General features: G+C 41.2%; 1 protein-coding gene across 1 annotated transcript in view; it reads left to right on the forward strand.

Moving 5' to 3' along the window:
• Positions 1-5,985, forward strand: part of zdhhc18b (zinc finger DHHC-type palmitoyltransferase 18b) — a 45,150-nt gene extending 39,165 nt beyond the window's left edge. The window contains exon 9 of the mRNA XM_057355335.1: positions 4,566-5,985. Within this exon, the coding sequence (XP_057211318.1) occupies positions 4,566-4,904 (339 nt within the window). The 3' untranslated portion in view covers positions 4,905-5,985. The remainder of the gene's footprint in view (positions 1-4,565) is intronic.
• Positions 5,986-18,055: the final 12,070 nt, after the last annotated feature.

Genomic DNA, 18,055 nt, shown 5'->3' on the forward strand with positions numbered 1-18,055 from the left:
ATGTTCTTTTTTTCCCCACCTGAAACCATAAGTTCATATCTGTGTGCGTTGTCAGGTTTGTTTATGTATGCATGTTTCCACATGTCATCCATACATTTACTGGGATATCTCACTGCCCATGTGGGTTGTTATATTGTGACGTGTCATGCACCGCCTTTTCAGGTGACCGTCCTCTGGCTTTCAGAGCCTCGCTGTGAGTGTATTGGGCAACAGGGGAGCTGTCCAGTTCTCCCATAGGTGGATCTCAAAACGAGATGATGATAGAGAACAATAGGTTACTATCGTAACCCCGGTTCTCTGAAACATTGAGTGGAGAGATCCACCAAGTGTTCCCCGCTTGCTGTACGAGAAGCTAATATGCTCACTGAGGAAAGGTAGCGCGTGCAGGTGCCTTTATGCATTTGGTGAGGGGGCGTGTCCTCACCTGGCATAGGGCACGCGCTCCTGTCTGTTAAAGCCAGACTTGGTGCAATTGGATGCTTCTGCAGAGGTCGGGTACGGATGCCCTTCCCATAGGTGGATCTCTCCACTCGATGTTTCAGAGAACCGGGGTTACGATAGTAACCTATTGTTTTGTCGCAGACCTTGGAAATCTGTCCACGACAGCCTGCCATTGCCGAGACGGTGCGGTGTCTCCGTTCGTGGGGCTCGCAGATGGATGTTAATGAGGGTGCTGAGATGGCCTCTGCCTTTTCCCAGCCACCCAGTTCCATCACTTCTGGAAGGGATTCGGGAGCCCGCATTGCACCTTCTCCCGCCCCATCCAGAAGCCGAATGCACTGCTCTAGCTCTGAAGACTTAGCGAGTGCTGGTTTTCATACAGGGGACATAGATGAGCCCATGAAACTCCTCTTTCCCCTGGATATGAGGAGCTATTAGAGGTCGTTAACCGGGCGGTAGCCAGACTTAGCGTTGACTGGCCCACAGAACAACAAGAGGTTAAGTCTGTCAGTAAATTAGATGAACGATTCTTGAAAAAGCGTTTACAGCCTCAACGTCGGGGTTTGCCATTTTTCCCGATTTACATACAGAGGTGTCCAAATCTTGGAAAAAGCCTTATTCATCTCGTATATCTTCTACGTCCTCTAGTTTTTTTATTGTATTAGGGGCTATGGCATGATGCCAAAGGTGGAAGATATGTTGGCAATTTATGTTTCACCGGAATCTGCATCATCTTTGAAATCCCCGACATTGCCCACCAAACCGTGTAGTCACGTCGAATTTGGTGGGCAAGGCATATATGGCTTCAGGTCGGGCTGGGTCTTGCCTGCACACCATGGGTCTCTTGCAGGCATACCAGGCCGACTTGCTGGATGACATTAAAGGCGGCGATGTAATAGATATGGGTCTGCTCAACGAGTTGAAGACAGCAGCAGATCTTACTCTCTGGGCTACCAAGGAGAGAGCCCAAGCTGTTGGGCGCTCCATGTCAGCACTGGTAGCCACAGAGAGACACCTGTGGCTAAATCTATCAGGCATTAAGGAGAAAGATAAGACTGTGCTGCTTGATGCACCTCTCTCCTCTGAAGGCCTCTTTGGTGGTGCAGTCGACATAGTTGTTGACCGTTTCCAGGAGACAAAATGGCAGGCTGCTGCATAAAAATCCTTTTCGGAGGCTGACTCCGAAAAGGATCGGGTTTTAGAAAAGGAAGTGTTGTCTCTCTTGGTGAAAGTGGCCATAGAGTATGTTTCCCCCCACGAGAGTCAGACTTCATAGTTCCGAAGAAGGATGGAGGGCTGAGGCCTATTTTAGATCTGAGACATCTCAACAAATCTCTCAGGAGTTACAAGTTCAAGATGCTCACTGTTCCTATTATTGTGGCCAGAACCAGATCAGAGGACTGGCTCACCACGATAAATCTGAAAGATGCATACTTCCACATATCTGTCCTTCCTCAACATCAGAAGTTTCTCAGGTTCACTTTCGGTGGCAAAGCTTACCAATATCGAGCTCTTCCATTCGGCCTAGCTCTCTCCCCACGCACCATCACAAAATGCATGGATTCAGCCCTTGCTCCATTGAGACTTTAAGGGATACGCATACTAAATTACATAGACGACTGGCTAATATTAGCACAGTCTCACGAGATGGCGGTTCGACATCGAGATCTCGTCTTCGACCATATGAAGCGTCGGGGTTATGGCTCAATGCCAAAAAGAGCAACTTAACCCCTCAACAGAGGACTACATTTCTTGGGGTAGTGTGGGATTCGGTCACAATGCAGGCACAGTTGTCTCCTGCACGTGTCGAATCGATCCTGACAGCGGTGTCCACGATCAAGTTAGCTCATACCTACACTGTCAAGCATTCCGTATGATCAGGGTTATACGCAGATGCCTTCGTTCCCTGGTTATATGGAAGAAACCTTGGTTTATGAATCAAGGGCTGAAATTGGGGCCGCAATGTCACAGGAAGATAGTGACGACGGATGCTTCCCTCACAGGTTGGGGGGCAATAGTGGAAGGTCGCTCAGCCAGTGGGCTGTGGAGAGAGCAGCATCACCATTGGCACATAAATTGCCTGGAGATGTTAGCTGTACTACGAGCACTGAAGTACTTCCTCCCAGTCCTCAGAGGCCATCATGTTCTAGTCAGAACAGACAATACGACAGTGGTCTCTTGCATAAATCATCAAGGGGGCCTGAGGTCACGCCCTCTCTACAGACTGGCGCACCAGGTTCTCCTCTGGGCCCAGGAGAAGTTTATATTGCTCAGGGCGGTGTACATCCCTGGAGTCCAGAATGTGGGAGCAAACATTCTGTCAAGGCAGGGGCTGAGGCCCGGGGAATGGAGACTCCACCCCGAAGTGGTGGAGTAGATGTGGGAAAGGTTTAGTTGAGCCGAAATCTATCTGTTTGCATCCCAAGAGACGTCTCATTGCCCTCTGTGGATTTCTCTTACTTGCCCAGCCCCGTTGGGACTGGTACAGACATGAACAGGACGGCGTCTGTATGCTTTTCCCCCAATCGCTCTACTCCCAGGAGTTCTAAAGAGAGTTCGACAGGAAGGTATCAGTCTCTTACTAATAGCCCCTTTGTGGCCAGCTCGGGTATGGTTTTCAGACCTTCTAACTCTCCTGGCAGGTCAGCCATGGGAGCTTCCCCTCAGGAGGAACCTTCTTAAAAGCTGGGCTATTCAACTGGCCTTCATCTTCTCACAGATATTCAACAGATCACTGGAGCTGTTTTGGACCTCGAAGTAGTGGTCAGCCAGCCTCTAAGCAGACCATTAGCAAATGGATTGTAGAGGCAATTTCTTTATTTTACGAGGTGCGTGGAATACCGTCACCTCTGCTAATTAGGGCACATTCCACTCAGATTATGGCTTCCTCGCAGGCCCTTCTGTCGGGGGCATCTATGCAGGATGTTTGTGAGGCTGCAGCCTGGTCTTCCCCGCATACATTTAGAAGGTACTACAGTCTGGACCTAACTTCCTTACCTGGATCCCAGGTTCTTTTGTCCTGAAATGTGCGTGGACACCTTCACACTTGGACAGACACAATTCAGTATGGCGTAGTGGGCATTTCGTTCCCCATAGAGTCATTCCGTTCCCCATAGAGTCATTCCTTGACGCAGTGTAGAGTTCCCTCGAAAGGGAACATCTCAGGTTATGACTGTAACCGTAGTTCCCTGAGATATGGAATGAGAAACTGCGTCTCCTTGCCATAACTCCTTGTGCCTGGAGCATTTGCTTAAATTTTTTGCAGAAGCTTATTTGCATTGCATCCGCTTCCTATTTATACCTTTCCGGTACTGCATCACTTGTGACATCACTGTGACTTCATCGCTGCGAGCTGTAGACTATAATTCGCTGCGCGACGATAGATTACGCATTTAGTTTCACACAATAATTTCAGATGCGTCACGCTGCTGGCGTTCCCCATAGAGTCATTCCTTGACGCTGTGTCTTGTTCCCTATCTCAGGTAACTACGGTTACAGTCGTAACCTGAGACGTTCATATTGAACCGTGGGTGAGCTGTATTGTTGCATCCCTAGTATATTCCTATGACGGGGGAAGCCTTATAATAGCTAATGGCTTAAGTGCTGTTTTAGTAGTCCAAGCTTATTTTTAATTATGTGACAGTTTACTTTCTTGATTAATTGACAGTAGTGTAGAGGTGAGAATGGCAATATGGTAAGTCACATTTTCATCCTATAGAAATTAAAATTTTAATAGAAGCTTTTGTGTTCCATTGAGTCATGTTTCTGAAATGACATGAGGGTGAGTAAATTTAATGACAACCATCACTTGTTTGTTTTATTTTGGATGAACTGTAACCCTTTGTTTGTGGTACTGATTCTATATTGATTCTCGTCTAAAAAGTTTTATATAGCAGAAAATAACACTTGTATGTATGTACTATGTACTATGTATGGACTATGTACTATGACATCTGCATGCCTCATCATACTGTAGGTGCTTTCTTAATGGCTGTTGCTTACCGCTCTTTTTTACTTAGATTTTACTTTTTTACTGACTTGTACCGTAAGAGTTTTGCTTTTTGTTTCATCATCTGACTGGAATCTGCTTCCATCTTCCCTTTTTGTCTTTGTCATCACTACAGTGCACGGAGGGTACTAAAGGTCTGCTGGAAACTGCCTCTCGCTCTCCGCTCCTCACAAGCTCCTGTCCACAAGCCAAGCCCCAAGCAGTGTTATCTGTGCTAGACCCACTACCAGAGTTTTCTTCATCTCCTGCCTCGCATCCCCCTAAGGTCACTGGAGGACGCCCATCAAGCAACCCTCCTCACAAACATCATTCTCACCACAGATCCAATGGGAAACATGCTATTTCTCACTCCCACAACCCAGCCAACAAGTCTTCCTCTCCAAGACCCCTCCAAAGCTACAAAGGGCATAAAGACTCGAAGAACAAAGACGTGAAATTCAAGTCTGTGCACTGATCACCCAAACTCCAGGAACGTTGCCCTCATTGTGGATGTTGTTCTTTTTTCTCAGTTTGTTTTTACAAGATTGGTGGATAAATGGGGGCTTTGGTTGATGACTAACATAATAGTTTGGAAGATTCCAGACCTCTAGCTATAATACACTGACAAGTTCTATGCTGTTACTATGTAGTGGCGAACTACCATTAATTCTTCAATCTGGAAGTGCTTACCAGTGGATGAAGAAGCATAGACATTCTTTGAGTTTAAAGGCAAAACGTTTTTATTTGCAGGTTGCGTAAATGACATTTCAAGCACAAACAAGGCCTATTGGTCTCAAGAAATGAATTGAGGGTCAGTTGTCATTGATATTACAGTATGTTTGAAAAGAGCGGTTTCGGAACAGCAATAACAGAACGAAGAAACGTGACATGAGGGGGGAAATGAACTCCATTTCTTGGGGTCAATTTCTTCTACATTTTAAATCACTAAGGATACATTGGCCAAGCTTCAACAAACAAGAGCCAGTATTCTTTACCCACAAAAAAAACTAGAGCATGCCTGGAAAAATATCTTTTCATAGTTTCCACAATTGCCCTTTGTTTCCAAAGGTCTCCAGCATGATATTGTAACAAATTGCGTTTAAAACGTGATAATGTTTGATAAGTCCTGCAAATATTGATGACCTTGTCCCCACCATTTGATCACCATGTTGAGGATATTGATTACTCTCATAACTGTGCTGTCTATGGTTAATCTCAGCTTGATATGCCTGCTGTTCTTATTCACATGGTGTTTCTGACCGGCTGTCTATTAGTTATTTAAACTCTCTAAATGCACTAACCCTTAATGCAGCAATACTCTACTGATGAACAGAGAATTATTTTTTATGACTTTTGTGCTGTTGCGTGGATCTTAAGATATTTTAATGAGAACAGGAATACGTGTAGTGTATTTTTATCCAGGTTTTGTCTTGAAATATGCAATCTGAATGTTATTTATGAATGCTGAAATGTATCCTTTGTTACACAAAACCTCTGCAACATTTGCACAAATAAAATAACTAACAACATAGCTTGGCGTATGTTGTAAATACTGTATAAATATGTATTATTAAATAATGGATGTATGGTTTAAAGACAAGAACTGTTAAATTAACCTGTTTACACAGAACCTATTTTTAATACACTTTTAAGTTTCAGATTAATAAGCATGTTTATTTCGTAAATTATACTGGTGCTCTGTTTGGAAAAGAACAATGCACAGTTAAAATAGTATGTGAAACTGTAAGCAACGTTAAACAGAATTATATTTTACAGCTGTCATTTTACCGCATGTCTTTAATTTAGCAAGAGGTGTATTGTATCAGAAATACTAATTTTGTATCACTACAGGTTATAGTGATAGGGTAAAAGAGGGCTAAAGGCACACTTTAAAGGTGTGATGAACTGGGCTTGAACAGGTTTACTTATGATGTCCGCGTGGTTTTTACATTCAAAAACATCAAAATCAATAAGTAATAGGCTATTTTCTACCGGGTTTTGAGGCCGGCTTGACAAACGATCGGTTTGAATGGGCCATGAAGACTCGAAGTAAACGCCCAGTGCTATGATTGGATAGCAGTTTGCGCAGTAAACTTAGTTGGAGCCTTCTTTGAATTTGGTTAGAGACGTAGCGATCGCTAACAATCCATAGTGACGCATAGATCAAATATGTTATACTCACATAAGATTGCTGCGCCATTCCTATCGGATCCAATATTGACGGCACAGCACTGCCTTTTAATTTTAGTCTCTCCGCAAATCCATCGTCAACCTTTGCCTTGTTCACAAAGGAATCCGCGGTAATGTTTTACCCACGAGAGCTGGAACCTCTTTAAAAATAAACTTCAACCACACATTACTAATGTCGGAATCCGAAGGAAGGTTGTGCAGCGACTGTGTTCTTCCACAACCAGGCACTGACAACACAATATTTCGCGAACTTTACCAGCATGGGTAAAAGGCAAACAGTATTGATACAAATTCTTTAGATCAAATAATAATATGGTTTTAATAATGTTTAAGTAAATACAATCACTTTAACAAAGTTTGTACTATTTTTTGTTTATTTATATTAATAAAAAATTCGTTTTTGTTCAATAATTTACTGTCATTAAAATATGTTAATATCACAATATATAAAAAAACAAAGAAAAATGATAAAAATATATATTTTTTAAAAAGTAAAGATTTTAAAACCATTGGATATCTCATAATAATTTAATGTAGATTTACAGTATAACAATACATTATATTTTCTTACATTTTAGGATTAATATAATATAATATAAATATAATGGTTTAATTATAAATATGGTGATTATCTCTAAAGTGGACACCCAATTGAATCTAACCATGTCATGTCAACAAATGCAAACATCAGCCAGCTGTTTATTATCGTGATTTGTTTGAAAATGTGATGAGTACTCTAAACGGATCAATGACTAGGGAATGTATAATCATGGGGGATTTTTATACAGATGTTAGTAATAAAACTGGAAAGGATTATGATGCTTTGAGGTTAATATGTAAACAATTGAATCTTTCTCAGATTATTAATCAATCCACCAGAGTTTGGGATAAAAATAACATTGTTCGGGAAGGAGTGTTGGAATATGGTATTAGTGACCCCAATATCATTTTTTGTACACGTAAGAGATACAAACCCAAATATACAGAACACAAAACTGTTAGACTAAGGATGTTACAGTATTACAATATAGATTCAAAATCATCTCATTTTAAGATACGGCTCAAAACAATTAATTGGGGGAATATTCAAAGGATTAGAAGAGGCTTGGGAACAATTTAAAGTTGAATTTTTAAAGGTAGTTGACAGAGTAGCTCCTTTCATAGAGACGAGAATCAAACAAAGGACAAGTCCATGGATGAATCAGATAATAATTGACGTGATTAAAAGAGAAATAGGGCATTTTCCAAATATAGGAAGTCAAAGGAAAGTGATTATTATGAATATAAAATCTTTAGTAATTCGATACAAAAGGGATAAAAACAGCTAAGAGAAATTATATTGAGCAGCTAAAGGGAAAGGCTGAGAATTCAAAAAATGTGTGTAAGGTTTTAAAGAAAGTGTTACCCATAGGGAATTTCGAAGCTATCTCTAGTAATATTGGGTTAACGGACGATGGGGTGGTAATCTTCGAAAGGCATTAAGTGGTGAATATATTGAACGATTGAAAGGATTTAGTTGGATCCTTTCTGATCAGCAGAAGTCCTCTCTAGAACAGCAGCTTTGTGCACTATATGAGGTAGAAAAGTCTCGCACTACTCCCTATCATCCGGCGGGGAATGGGCAGTGCAAACGCTTTAATAGGACCTTGCACAACCTTTTGCGTACCCTGCCTGTGTCCAGGAAGATGGATTGGGCCTCATGTCTTCCACAAGTACTTTTCTGTTATAACACTACCCCCCATCAGGCTATTGGTGAATTTCAGTATCTTTTAATGTTCGGGCAAAAGCCAAGACCCCCGGTGGACTTCCTTTTGGGTAGAGTCCAGGAGGTTGGGGTTGCTAGCGTGCATGAGAGAGGGCCCGGGGGCGACTGGAAACTGCTGCTGGTCGCCAAAAGGCACGACATGATGCACATGTCTGTGATGCACCACTGGAAGAGGGCCAGCTAGTTTTCTTGCGTCAGTTTAGTGCTAGGGGTCAGGACCTATGGAGTCCGGTGGTGTATCAGGTTGTGAAAGGAGGGTGGGGCGGTATACACCATTGCGCCAGTGGATGATTTGGGAAGGGTCAAATGCGTTCATCCGGAAGGGCTCTCCGGTTTCGGTCTCGTTAGATCCCCCTGTTTTGGAGGGTTAGGCACCCTCAGTAAAGGTTTCGTCAGAAGATGTAGATCTGTTTAGGTTGGTGCCTGGAACCCCCCTGCAGGTTTGGGGCCAGTCTCCCAGGTGCCGGTCCCTTTGGGTGTTTCTAACTCACAGAGTAGGCCGGTGGGTTCTGATGGGAAAAGCCTGGTTGTGGGGAATCGTGAGATTTATGGTTCTGTACCAGGTGTACCACTGGGGCCCGTCAGTTTGCCGGGGGACCAGTCAAGTATGGACGGTGTCCAGTTGAGGAGAACAGGGCAGGCCACTGTGGGCCACCATTCAAATTTGCATCATCTACCACATGCCGTTGAGGGGGGCATGAGAGCTGCTACAACACCAGGTTCCAGTTCTAATGGGATCTCTGCTTGGTATAGGCCGTGGCACACGGGACCGAGGTAGTTTAAGGGCTATGGGTCATTGGGTCATCGTTGGGCACCGATTAAGAAAAATAGGGGGTAGAATGTGGCAGGTTGAATAACCTGCTGTTGGTCCCAGGTTGAGTCAGATTGGCAAACCAATGAGGTGTAAGCAGCATACTATTTAAGCACTCTTATTTTGATAGGCGCAGTGATGTCCGGTTGATTCTGAGTTCTTTCCCTGGCATTCCCTTTCCATTCCTGCTGGTGTTCAGGTAGGGTGAGATTTCCCACCGGTAAGCAGAGGTGGGTAGAGTAGCCAAAATCTTTACTCAAGTAAAAGTACAAGTAACTAGAGAAATTGTTACTCAAGTAAAAGTAAAAGTCACTATTTTAAAATTTACTTGAGTTAAAGTAAAAAAGTATGCAATGAAAAAACTACTCATGTAGCTAGTTACTTAGTTACTTTGTATCTGATTATATAGGCCTACTACATATAATTAATATTAACGCCAATATTTTAATATTACATTTTAATCAATATTTTTAATTATCATAAGCAGATATCTTTGCAATATACTATAGAGACTAAAGAATAGACAAACACAGAAGAGACAAGCATGTCTGTAAATTTCATCTAGTCCTGATGTCAATGTAGTTTACACAACTTATTTAGAATAATAGACCATGTCAAACTAAAGCATGAACTAAACTCAGAGCATTTCCTAAGATGATCTAGAACATCTGCAGTGCTCTCTTAAATGAAATACACATTTTTGAACAAAGCTCATGTTTTCTCGTGCTGTGTCACGTGTGTGTTGTGAAACGCTCTTACTTGTAAACAAACAGTAAACAGTGAACCACACACCCATCAACAAGTTTTCTTCCTTCTGTTCTTCAAATGTATATTTCTGCAGGCCCACGTATCTGTGTCTGACAGGTAACGCGCATGTTGCGGTATCTGACGAACAGGTCGCACGGGTGCGCGCATATGGTGGGCATTTATCATTGTTGGCAAACAATATGACACATTTGCAGTTTTGATTGTATAGATATAGATTAATATCCACTTCATCCAACGCTCTTTGTGTTCTGCGTGTTCTTAAATTTTGCGCCACGAGGAGTGAGTAATCCTGCTTCAGATGATTCAGATCGTGCTGCGAACTGAACAAATCATTTGAACTGATTCATTAGCCTATTCAAATGGTTTTGCCCATTGTTCAATTAATGCTTTCAAAAGAATCGACTCAAAAGAATCGATCACTCGGGAACGCCCGTAAAAAGAGACAACAACCTTGAAATAAACAACGCGTTTTAAAAAGCATATTTTAAAATGAAGGAACGAAGGAACGTCCAATGTAAGTTATGTAACGAATTTTCTATTAGAAATTTACTCAAGTAAGAGTAAAAGTACACACTTTTAATTTTACTTAAAAAGTACATATTTTCCAAAATGTTACTCAAGTAAATGTAACGAAGTAAATGTAGCGCGTTACTACCCACCTCTGCCGGTAAGTCAAAACTTTAACCATAGTCTGTGTTCCTCCCACTCAACTGTTAAAAATGTTATTGCTTCCAAATGCATAGAGACCGTATCTGTCCCCAGAATAATAAAACAAAATAATAACTTAGGTAAAAGTCAGAGAAAAAATAAATGAACAAAACTAACAATATGAAATGATCACAGACAACAGTTTTGACATACTCTGCCTTACCGAAACATGGCTTAAACCAAATGATTATTTCGGTCTAAATGAGTCTACCCCACCATGCTACTGTTATATGCATGAGCCACGTCCGGTTGGTCGAGATGGAGGTGTCGCAACAATCTTTAGAGACTTACTTCCTGTACTCGGTTAACCTAGAATTTCAAAATCAAGTGCAGGTGGTAGATCCTTTTCCTATTTAGCGCCTAAACTTTGGAATAGTCTTCCCTGCACTGTCCGGGAGGCAGACACATTCTGTCAGTTTAAATCTAGACTAAAGACGCATCTTTTTAATCTTGCATACACTACACTTCCATAATATAAATCCTCTGAGGGTTTAGGTTGCATTAGTTATATCATCCTGAACCATTAACACAACTGATGTACTTGTTGCATCAAAGAGTGCAGAACAGTACTCTACTCTCAGCCAGTCTTGTCTCATTGTTCCAAGGTTACCACAGTTAGCAGGATGCAGTTCATGGCCAGACCTGATGGTAGAGCAGAGAATGGAAAGCGGTGACCTGACAAGAGCTGAGATGATAGAGCTGGTTAAAGAAGGACGCGGTCACTTGACACGTCTTCACCACAAAATTTAAAATGCTATTAGATTCTTAATGATAATCTTAAAACTATAATTTACCTTATTAGTAAGTTTATTTATTTTTATTTAGCCTTGTTGTGCAAGCTCTGTCGAGCGTGTGCAGAGGCAGCAGCTTTTGCCAGAGGGGAACTGGAATCCCCTGGTTGGGCCTGGGTTCTCCTGTTTTTTTTTTTCTCAATTAGAGTTTTGGGTTCCTCGCCACCGTTTGCATACTGTTTTTTTGCACTATTTGCCTGGCCGGGGGGGCTGCTTTAGAATTTTAAAGTTTTACTTAATAATATTGCATATAGGAATTTATGTTATATTTGAGCTGTGCTTCTTTCTCTCTCCTTTATCTCTCCTTTATCTAAAATGTGTGCTGTCACTGTGCATGCGTGTCTGTGTGCGTGCGTGCATGCGTGTCTGTGTGTGTGCGTACTTGTCTGTGTACGTGTGTGTGTGTGTGTGCGCATGCGCATCCGTGTGTATGCACGTCCTTGTGTGTGTATCTATGTCTATGTGTGTTAGTACGTGTGCACGTGTGCATATTGTGTGTGTGGAGTGTTTTGTATGTGGGTTTGTCTGTCTTCTGTGTTTCCTTGTTTTTCTTGTTTTTACAGGTACAACTTTAATTGTTTTGCTTATAGTCAATATGTCTCATGTACAGCTGCTTTGTAGCAATGAATATTTTAAAATGCGCTATATAAATAAAGTTGAGTTGAGTTGAGTTAACTCAGAGAACAGAGCATAAATTTAAATCATTTGAAGTGCTTGCGTTGAACATAATTGTTCCAAACAAAAGTAAAAAACCATTGCTTTCTCTTACATTGGCTACTGTGTATAGACCCCCTGGGCCCTACACCGATTTTCTGAAAGAGTTCGCAGACTTCTTGTCTGACCTATTGGTTAACGTTGATAATGTACTAATTGTCTGAGATTTTAATATCCATGTAGATAGTGCTAACGATGCATTAGCAGTGGTGTTTACAGAGCTACTACACTCTTTTGGAGTTACACAACACATCAATGGACCCACTCATCGATTTAATCATACACTAGACTTGATTATATCTCACAGAGCCGATCTAACCAATATAGATATTATACCTCAAAGCGACGATGTCACCGATCACTATCTTATAACATGTACACTGCGCACTGCAGAAATCAGCCGTTTAACTCGTTATCGTCAGGGTAGAACAATTACCACGACTACTAAAGATAGTTTCGCAAAGAGTTTGCCAGATCTGACTTCATACCAATAAATACAGAATCGCTCGATGACATGACCAGCAAATTGTGCACTATTTTTTCTAATACATTAGAAGCTGTCGCACCTATGAAGTCAAAAAAGATTAATGAGAAAAACGTAGCACCATGGTACAATAGCACCACTCGCGCCCTTAAAAGAGAAACACGTAAACTGGAGCGCAAATGGAAACAAACCCAATTAGAGGTCTTTAAAATTATGTGGAAAGAGAGTGCAAACTGTTATAAAAAGGCACTAAAAGCAGCAAAGGCTGAGCACCTCCGAAACCTCATAGAAACTAACAAAAAAATCCAATGTTTCTATTTAGCACAGTTGCTAAATTAACAAATAAACAAACATCAGCTGACCTGGTTATTCCACCGCACCTTGGTAGCAATGAATTCATAAAATTTTTTACAGGTAAAATCGAAAACATTCGATACAAAGTAGTGAAAACTCAACCTCCAAATCTGTCCTATGAATTAGTACCAACCATCGCCCCAAGAGAAAAGCTACAGTGTTTCTCACGTATAAAACAGGAAGATTTAATTAAACTTATTGCAACATCTAAACCTACAACATGCTTATTAGACCCCATACCAACTAAATTATTAAGAGTTACTACCTGTTGCAATTGAGCCCATTTATAACATTATCAACTCTTCAATTAATCTAGGCCATGTCCCAGTAACCTTTAAACTGGCCGTCATTAAGCCTCTTATCAAGAAACCAAACTTAGACCCCAATGAACTAGGAAACTATAGACCGATTTCAAATCTCCCTTACCTGTCTAAAATACTCGAAAAAATAGTGTCCACTCAGTTGTGCTCTTTCTTTCTTACAAAATACTGACATACACAAAAAAATTCAATCATGCTTTAGGCATCATAGCACTGAAACTGCGCTCATTAAAATTACAAATGACCTGCTTATAGCATCAGATAAAGGTAACATTTCACTCCTAGTCCAGCTTGACCTTAGCGCTGTGTTCGATACTGTAGACCAGTGGTTCCCAAACTTTTTCTGCCGGGTCCCCCTTTTGCAGAATAAAAAAAATTTAAGCCCCCCCACCCCCACACATACACACAAACACTCTTTCAGGAGGATTTATTTGAAACATTGTAATTCATTAATGGTAATTAACACAAATTCAGTGTGTGACAACTTACTGGAAAAAAAACCTAAATAAGGAACTAGTCACTTTTAGAGTAGAAGCATTAAAAGTAAAGCATGCAGCGTCTACATTTTTGTTTTTTTAACTGTGTAACAGTATTCATTGTTTTTAACAGATTTTCTCAAACTTGCCTCTGCACAAAAAATGAACATTTTTTAACTGAAGGATTTAGACTTATTCTAGTCCCACAGTCTTTTCAGTGACTGGGGTGGGCTTGCTTTGTGCTGCAGATCCTCTCAAATCGAGGATGCAACTGTGAGACTGCCACTCTTAGCTCATTTTCAATGTCCATCTTTGATCTGTATTTTGTCTTGATTGAGGCAACTGCAGAAAACCCTATCTCACATAGGTAGGATGTGGCAAAAGGAAGGAGTATTGCCAGGGCTCTCCTGCCTAGCAATGGGTAGTCATTTTCCACTCCAATCCAAAATGCAGCCAATGCCTTGGACTTAAACTGAAGCCTCATTGTTGAATCAGAGGTGACATCAATGAACTGTTCCTGTTCTGTTGTGCTGAGATCAGCGGGTGGTCTTGCACTGAGGGGGTCTCGAATCCAGTCAGGATCTTGCACTGGGAAATACCTCTGGAAATGTTTTTGTAGGGCAGAGATATGAGTTGTGGGATCACTGTGTTCTGCAGCTTGTTGACTTCAGTGAATGATTTCAAGCTCTCAAATGAGTCTATATTCCCTTCTTTCACTCTCTGCTCCCACATTTCCAGTTTTCTTGTGAATGATGTGATTTTATCTGCCAGCTGGGGAAGGTGGGTGTTGGTGCCCTGCATCTGTAAATTTAGTTCATTTAGTTTCTGAAACATATCGCTCAGGTATGCAAGTTTCATCAGAAAGTTGTTATTGCGGAACTTATTGGCAAGTTCATTTCCCTCTTCTTCCAAGAAGATTCTGATCTCATCCCGCAATTCAAACACCCTGGATAAAACTTTCCCATGCGACAGCCAACGGGACTCGCTGTGAAACAAAACTGCTGTGTCATCAGATCCCATTTCCTCACACAGTGCACAAAAAATCCGAGCTTTGACCGGTCTTGTTTTGATGTAATTTACGGTGGCGATAATATCTGTCATTACATCGTTCAGCTCGGGAATCATCTGTTTAGACGTTAGCGCCTCCCGATGTATCATACAGTGTGTCCATTGCATATTTGGGGACACGCACTTGACTAATGCTTGCAAACCTCCTCGTTTACCGGCCATTGCCTGAGCTCCATCTGTGCAGATCCCCATAGGCTTCCCATTTCAGATCAGCCTCTTTCAAGTAAGTGTCAATGATTTTGAACAGTTCGTCTGCAGTGGCTCTTTTAGTTACAAGTTTGCAGAAAAGCAAATCCTCCCTCAAATCTTCGCCATCAATGAATCTGACGTATGTTATCAATAAACAATCTTTGTTACTGTCAATTGCTTCATCCATCTGCAGAGCAAAACGGTTGTCTCATATCTTGTCGTTAAGCTGCTCCTCTATATCTTTTGAGATGTCATAAATGTGCCTCGCGATAGTGTTATTTGACAGTGGAATAGCCTTTAGTTTACTGGCTGTTGAGTCATCAATCATAGTTGAAACCATATCAATAGCAGAAGGAAGTATTAATTCTTCAGCTATAATGTGCGGCTTCTTACACTGAGCTACCCTGTTGGCCACTTTGTAGGAGGCGAGTTGGGCATTTGAAGGCACAGATGCTGCTTTAGTAAAGCGACACTGTTGGGCACGACAATCGAGTAGTTTTTTTTCTGAAAAAATCAACTGGCTTGTCTTTGTGTTTGTGATGCGACGTCTCTAAGTGCCGTCTTAACTTGTTCGGCTTCATACTGTCTATGCTAATATTTTGAGGCACACAACACACTGTGGTCTCTCTTCATCACCCACCGTTGTACTGGTAAATCCGAGTGCTAGATATGCCTCTCATATTTTCTTCTCATCATCTACTTTACGTTTACCTGGCACTTGTTGTCTTTTCAAAAACTTGTCCATGGTTAGAGCGGAATATTCAGCGGAGCGTCACGACGGCAATGAGAGAGAGAGAGAGCGAGAGAGAGAGAGAGAGAGAGAGAAAGAGAGCGAGTGCACGCTGAATACTGCCACCGGGCGGCGCAGCAGATATTTTCGGCTCATTGGACAATTTGTCTAGGCATTATATTAGACAGCAACCTGTCATTTGGAAATCACATCTCAAATGTCACAAAAACAGCCTTCTTCCATCTTAGAAATGTTGCCAAATTATGAAATATTCTATGTGTTGCTGACACAGAGAAGCTTATTCATGCATTTGTGACCTCAAGACTACGTAGTGGCTGTCCTGCATCATCAATAAACAAACTACAGTTAGTTCAGAATGCAGCTGCCAGAGTTCTTACCAGGTCCAGAAAATACAATCACATAACCCCAATGTTATCAACCCTTCACTGGTTACCCATTAAGTATCGTATTGTGGCGAACCACAAGTAATACTGAGACATTCACCAAGGTAATGTACCTTTAAGGGAGGGAGGAGTTTGATTGGTGTTCCGGTTTGAGATGTGTGTGCTGTGTTTTGACTTCACTCGCTGTTCGGTGGGATATATTAAAGTGGAGAATAAGTGGATCTGACGCATCTTGTCTCTTCATTTATTGCACTCCACAAGTGGTGACCCTGACGCGAGTTGGATACGACTGAATTATGTCACACCACGACGGTAATGAAGTGATGGTGCCTCATCATATTTTCTTCTCTTTGAAGAGCGATTAATGACTTATAAAGCCTTAAACGGTTTAGCCCCTACCTACATAACAGAGCTTCCACCACACTACAACCCATCACGCTCTCTAAGATCTCAAAACTCCAGACTATGTGTGGCTGACGCAGAGAAGCTTATTCATGCATTTGTGACATCAAGACTTGACTACTGTAATACACTACTTAGTGGTTGTCCTGCATCATCAATAAACAAACTACAGTTAGTTCAGAATGCAGCTGCCAGAGTTCTAACCAGGTCCAGAAAATACGATCATATAACCCCAATGTTGTCAATTCTTCACTGGTTACCCATTAAGTATCGTATTGACTTTAAAGTTCTTTTAAGTTACTTATAAAGTCCTAAACGGTTTAGCCCCTACCTACTTAACAGAGCTTCTACCACACTACAACCCATCACGCTCTCTAAGATCTCAAAACTCCAGACTTTTGATAACTAACCTAGAATAACTAAATCCACCAAAGGGGGTAGAGCTTTCTCATACGTAGCACCTAAACTCTGGAATAGCCTTCCCGATACTATGTACAGTTTGAGCGCAGGTCAGCGGCGGAGTGGGGACAATCGCGCTCCGCATGTTTCAGGGCACGCTAGAGATACACGCTCTCCAATGCTGTAGTTTGTTCGTCTGTTCAGACGTCTGTTAACTTATCAGAGATGCAGAACACCACACTACAACTTTTCGGTATTGCACCAGGCACAGTCATCGTGATCATTACAAAGAGCTAAGGCCAAGTGGTGCCTGACAAAGTCTACACACGTTTGTTCGAATAAATGGATATGACGTTTTTGTGGGCGTTACCAGTAATGCAGACGCTCATCCACACCCACTGATTAACATGTAATTTGCATGACTTTGAACAAGAAAAAGAAAACGAAAACGAAAATGAAATGAAAGAGAGGAGAAAACTAAATGAAAATCAAACTTTACATTTTAATTAGAATTGTGTCAGTATTATTGCGTGAACATTAATAAAAACCTTTGTAAAAAATGTTTTTGCAATTTCTTTTTCACATTTGCCTTTTCATTTTCATATTGGCAGTCTTGCCTCGAGATTTTAGTGAAAATTAAATGTCAAATCACAAATTGCATTTTCTTTTTCAATTTGACAGGGACAACGCATTGTCAGTGTAAAAACGAAAATGAAAATAAAATCATTTCATTTTATTTTTCATTTTGGCACATATTGTGCGCGCAGTTGTGTATAATGAAATTGCTAATCTGGTTTTCATTTTCATCGTTTAATTTATTTATTTAAATTTGGCAGGATTTGCTCCCATACCCAAACACACTACAAAGAGGAATTAATTTAAAAATCTCATTCTAATTCAAAAATTCATTGTTTTTTTTCAGCAGGGATGGTATTTGCAGTAAAACCACAGTATCCACAAATTTACCATTTTCTATATATAGGAACCATACTCAATTAATAATCTTTAGTAAAACCACAGCAACTAAACATACCATAGTTTCATTATACTAGC

The sequence above is a fragment of the Triplophysa rosa genome, linkage group LG16, assembly GCF_024868665.1.
Source record: "Triplophysa rosa linkage group LG16, Trosa_1v2, whole genome shotgun sequence".
Lineage (NCBI taxonomy): Eukaryota > Metazoa > Chordata > Actinopteri > Cypriniformes > Nemacheilidae > Triplophysa > Triplophysa rosa.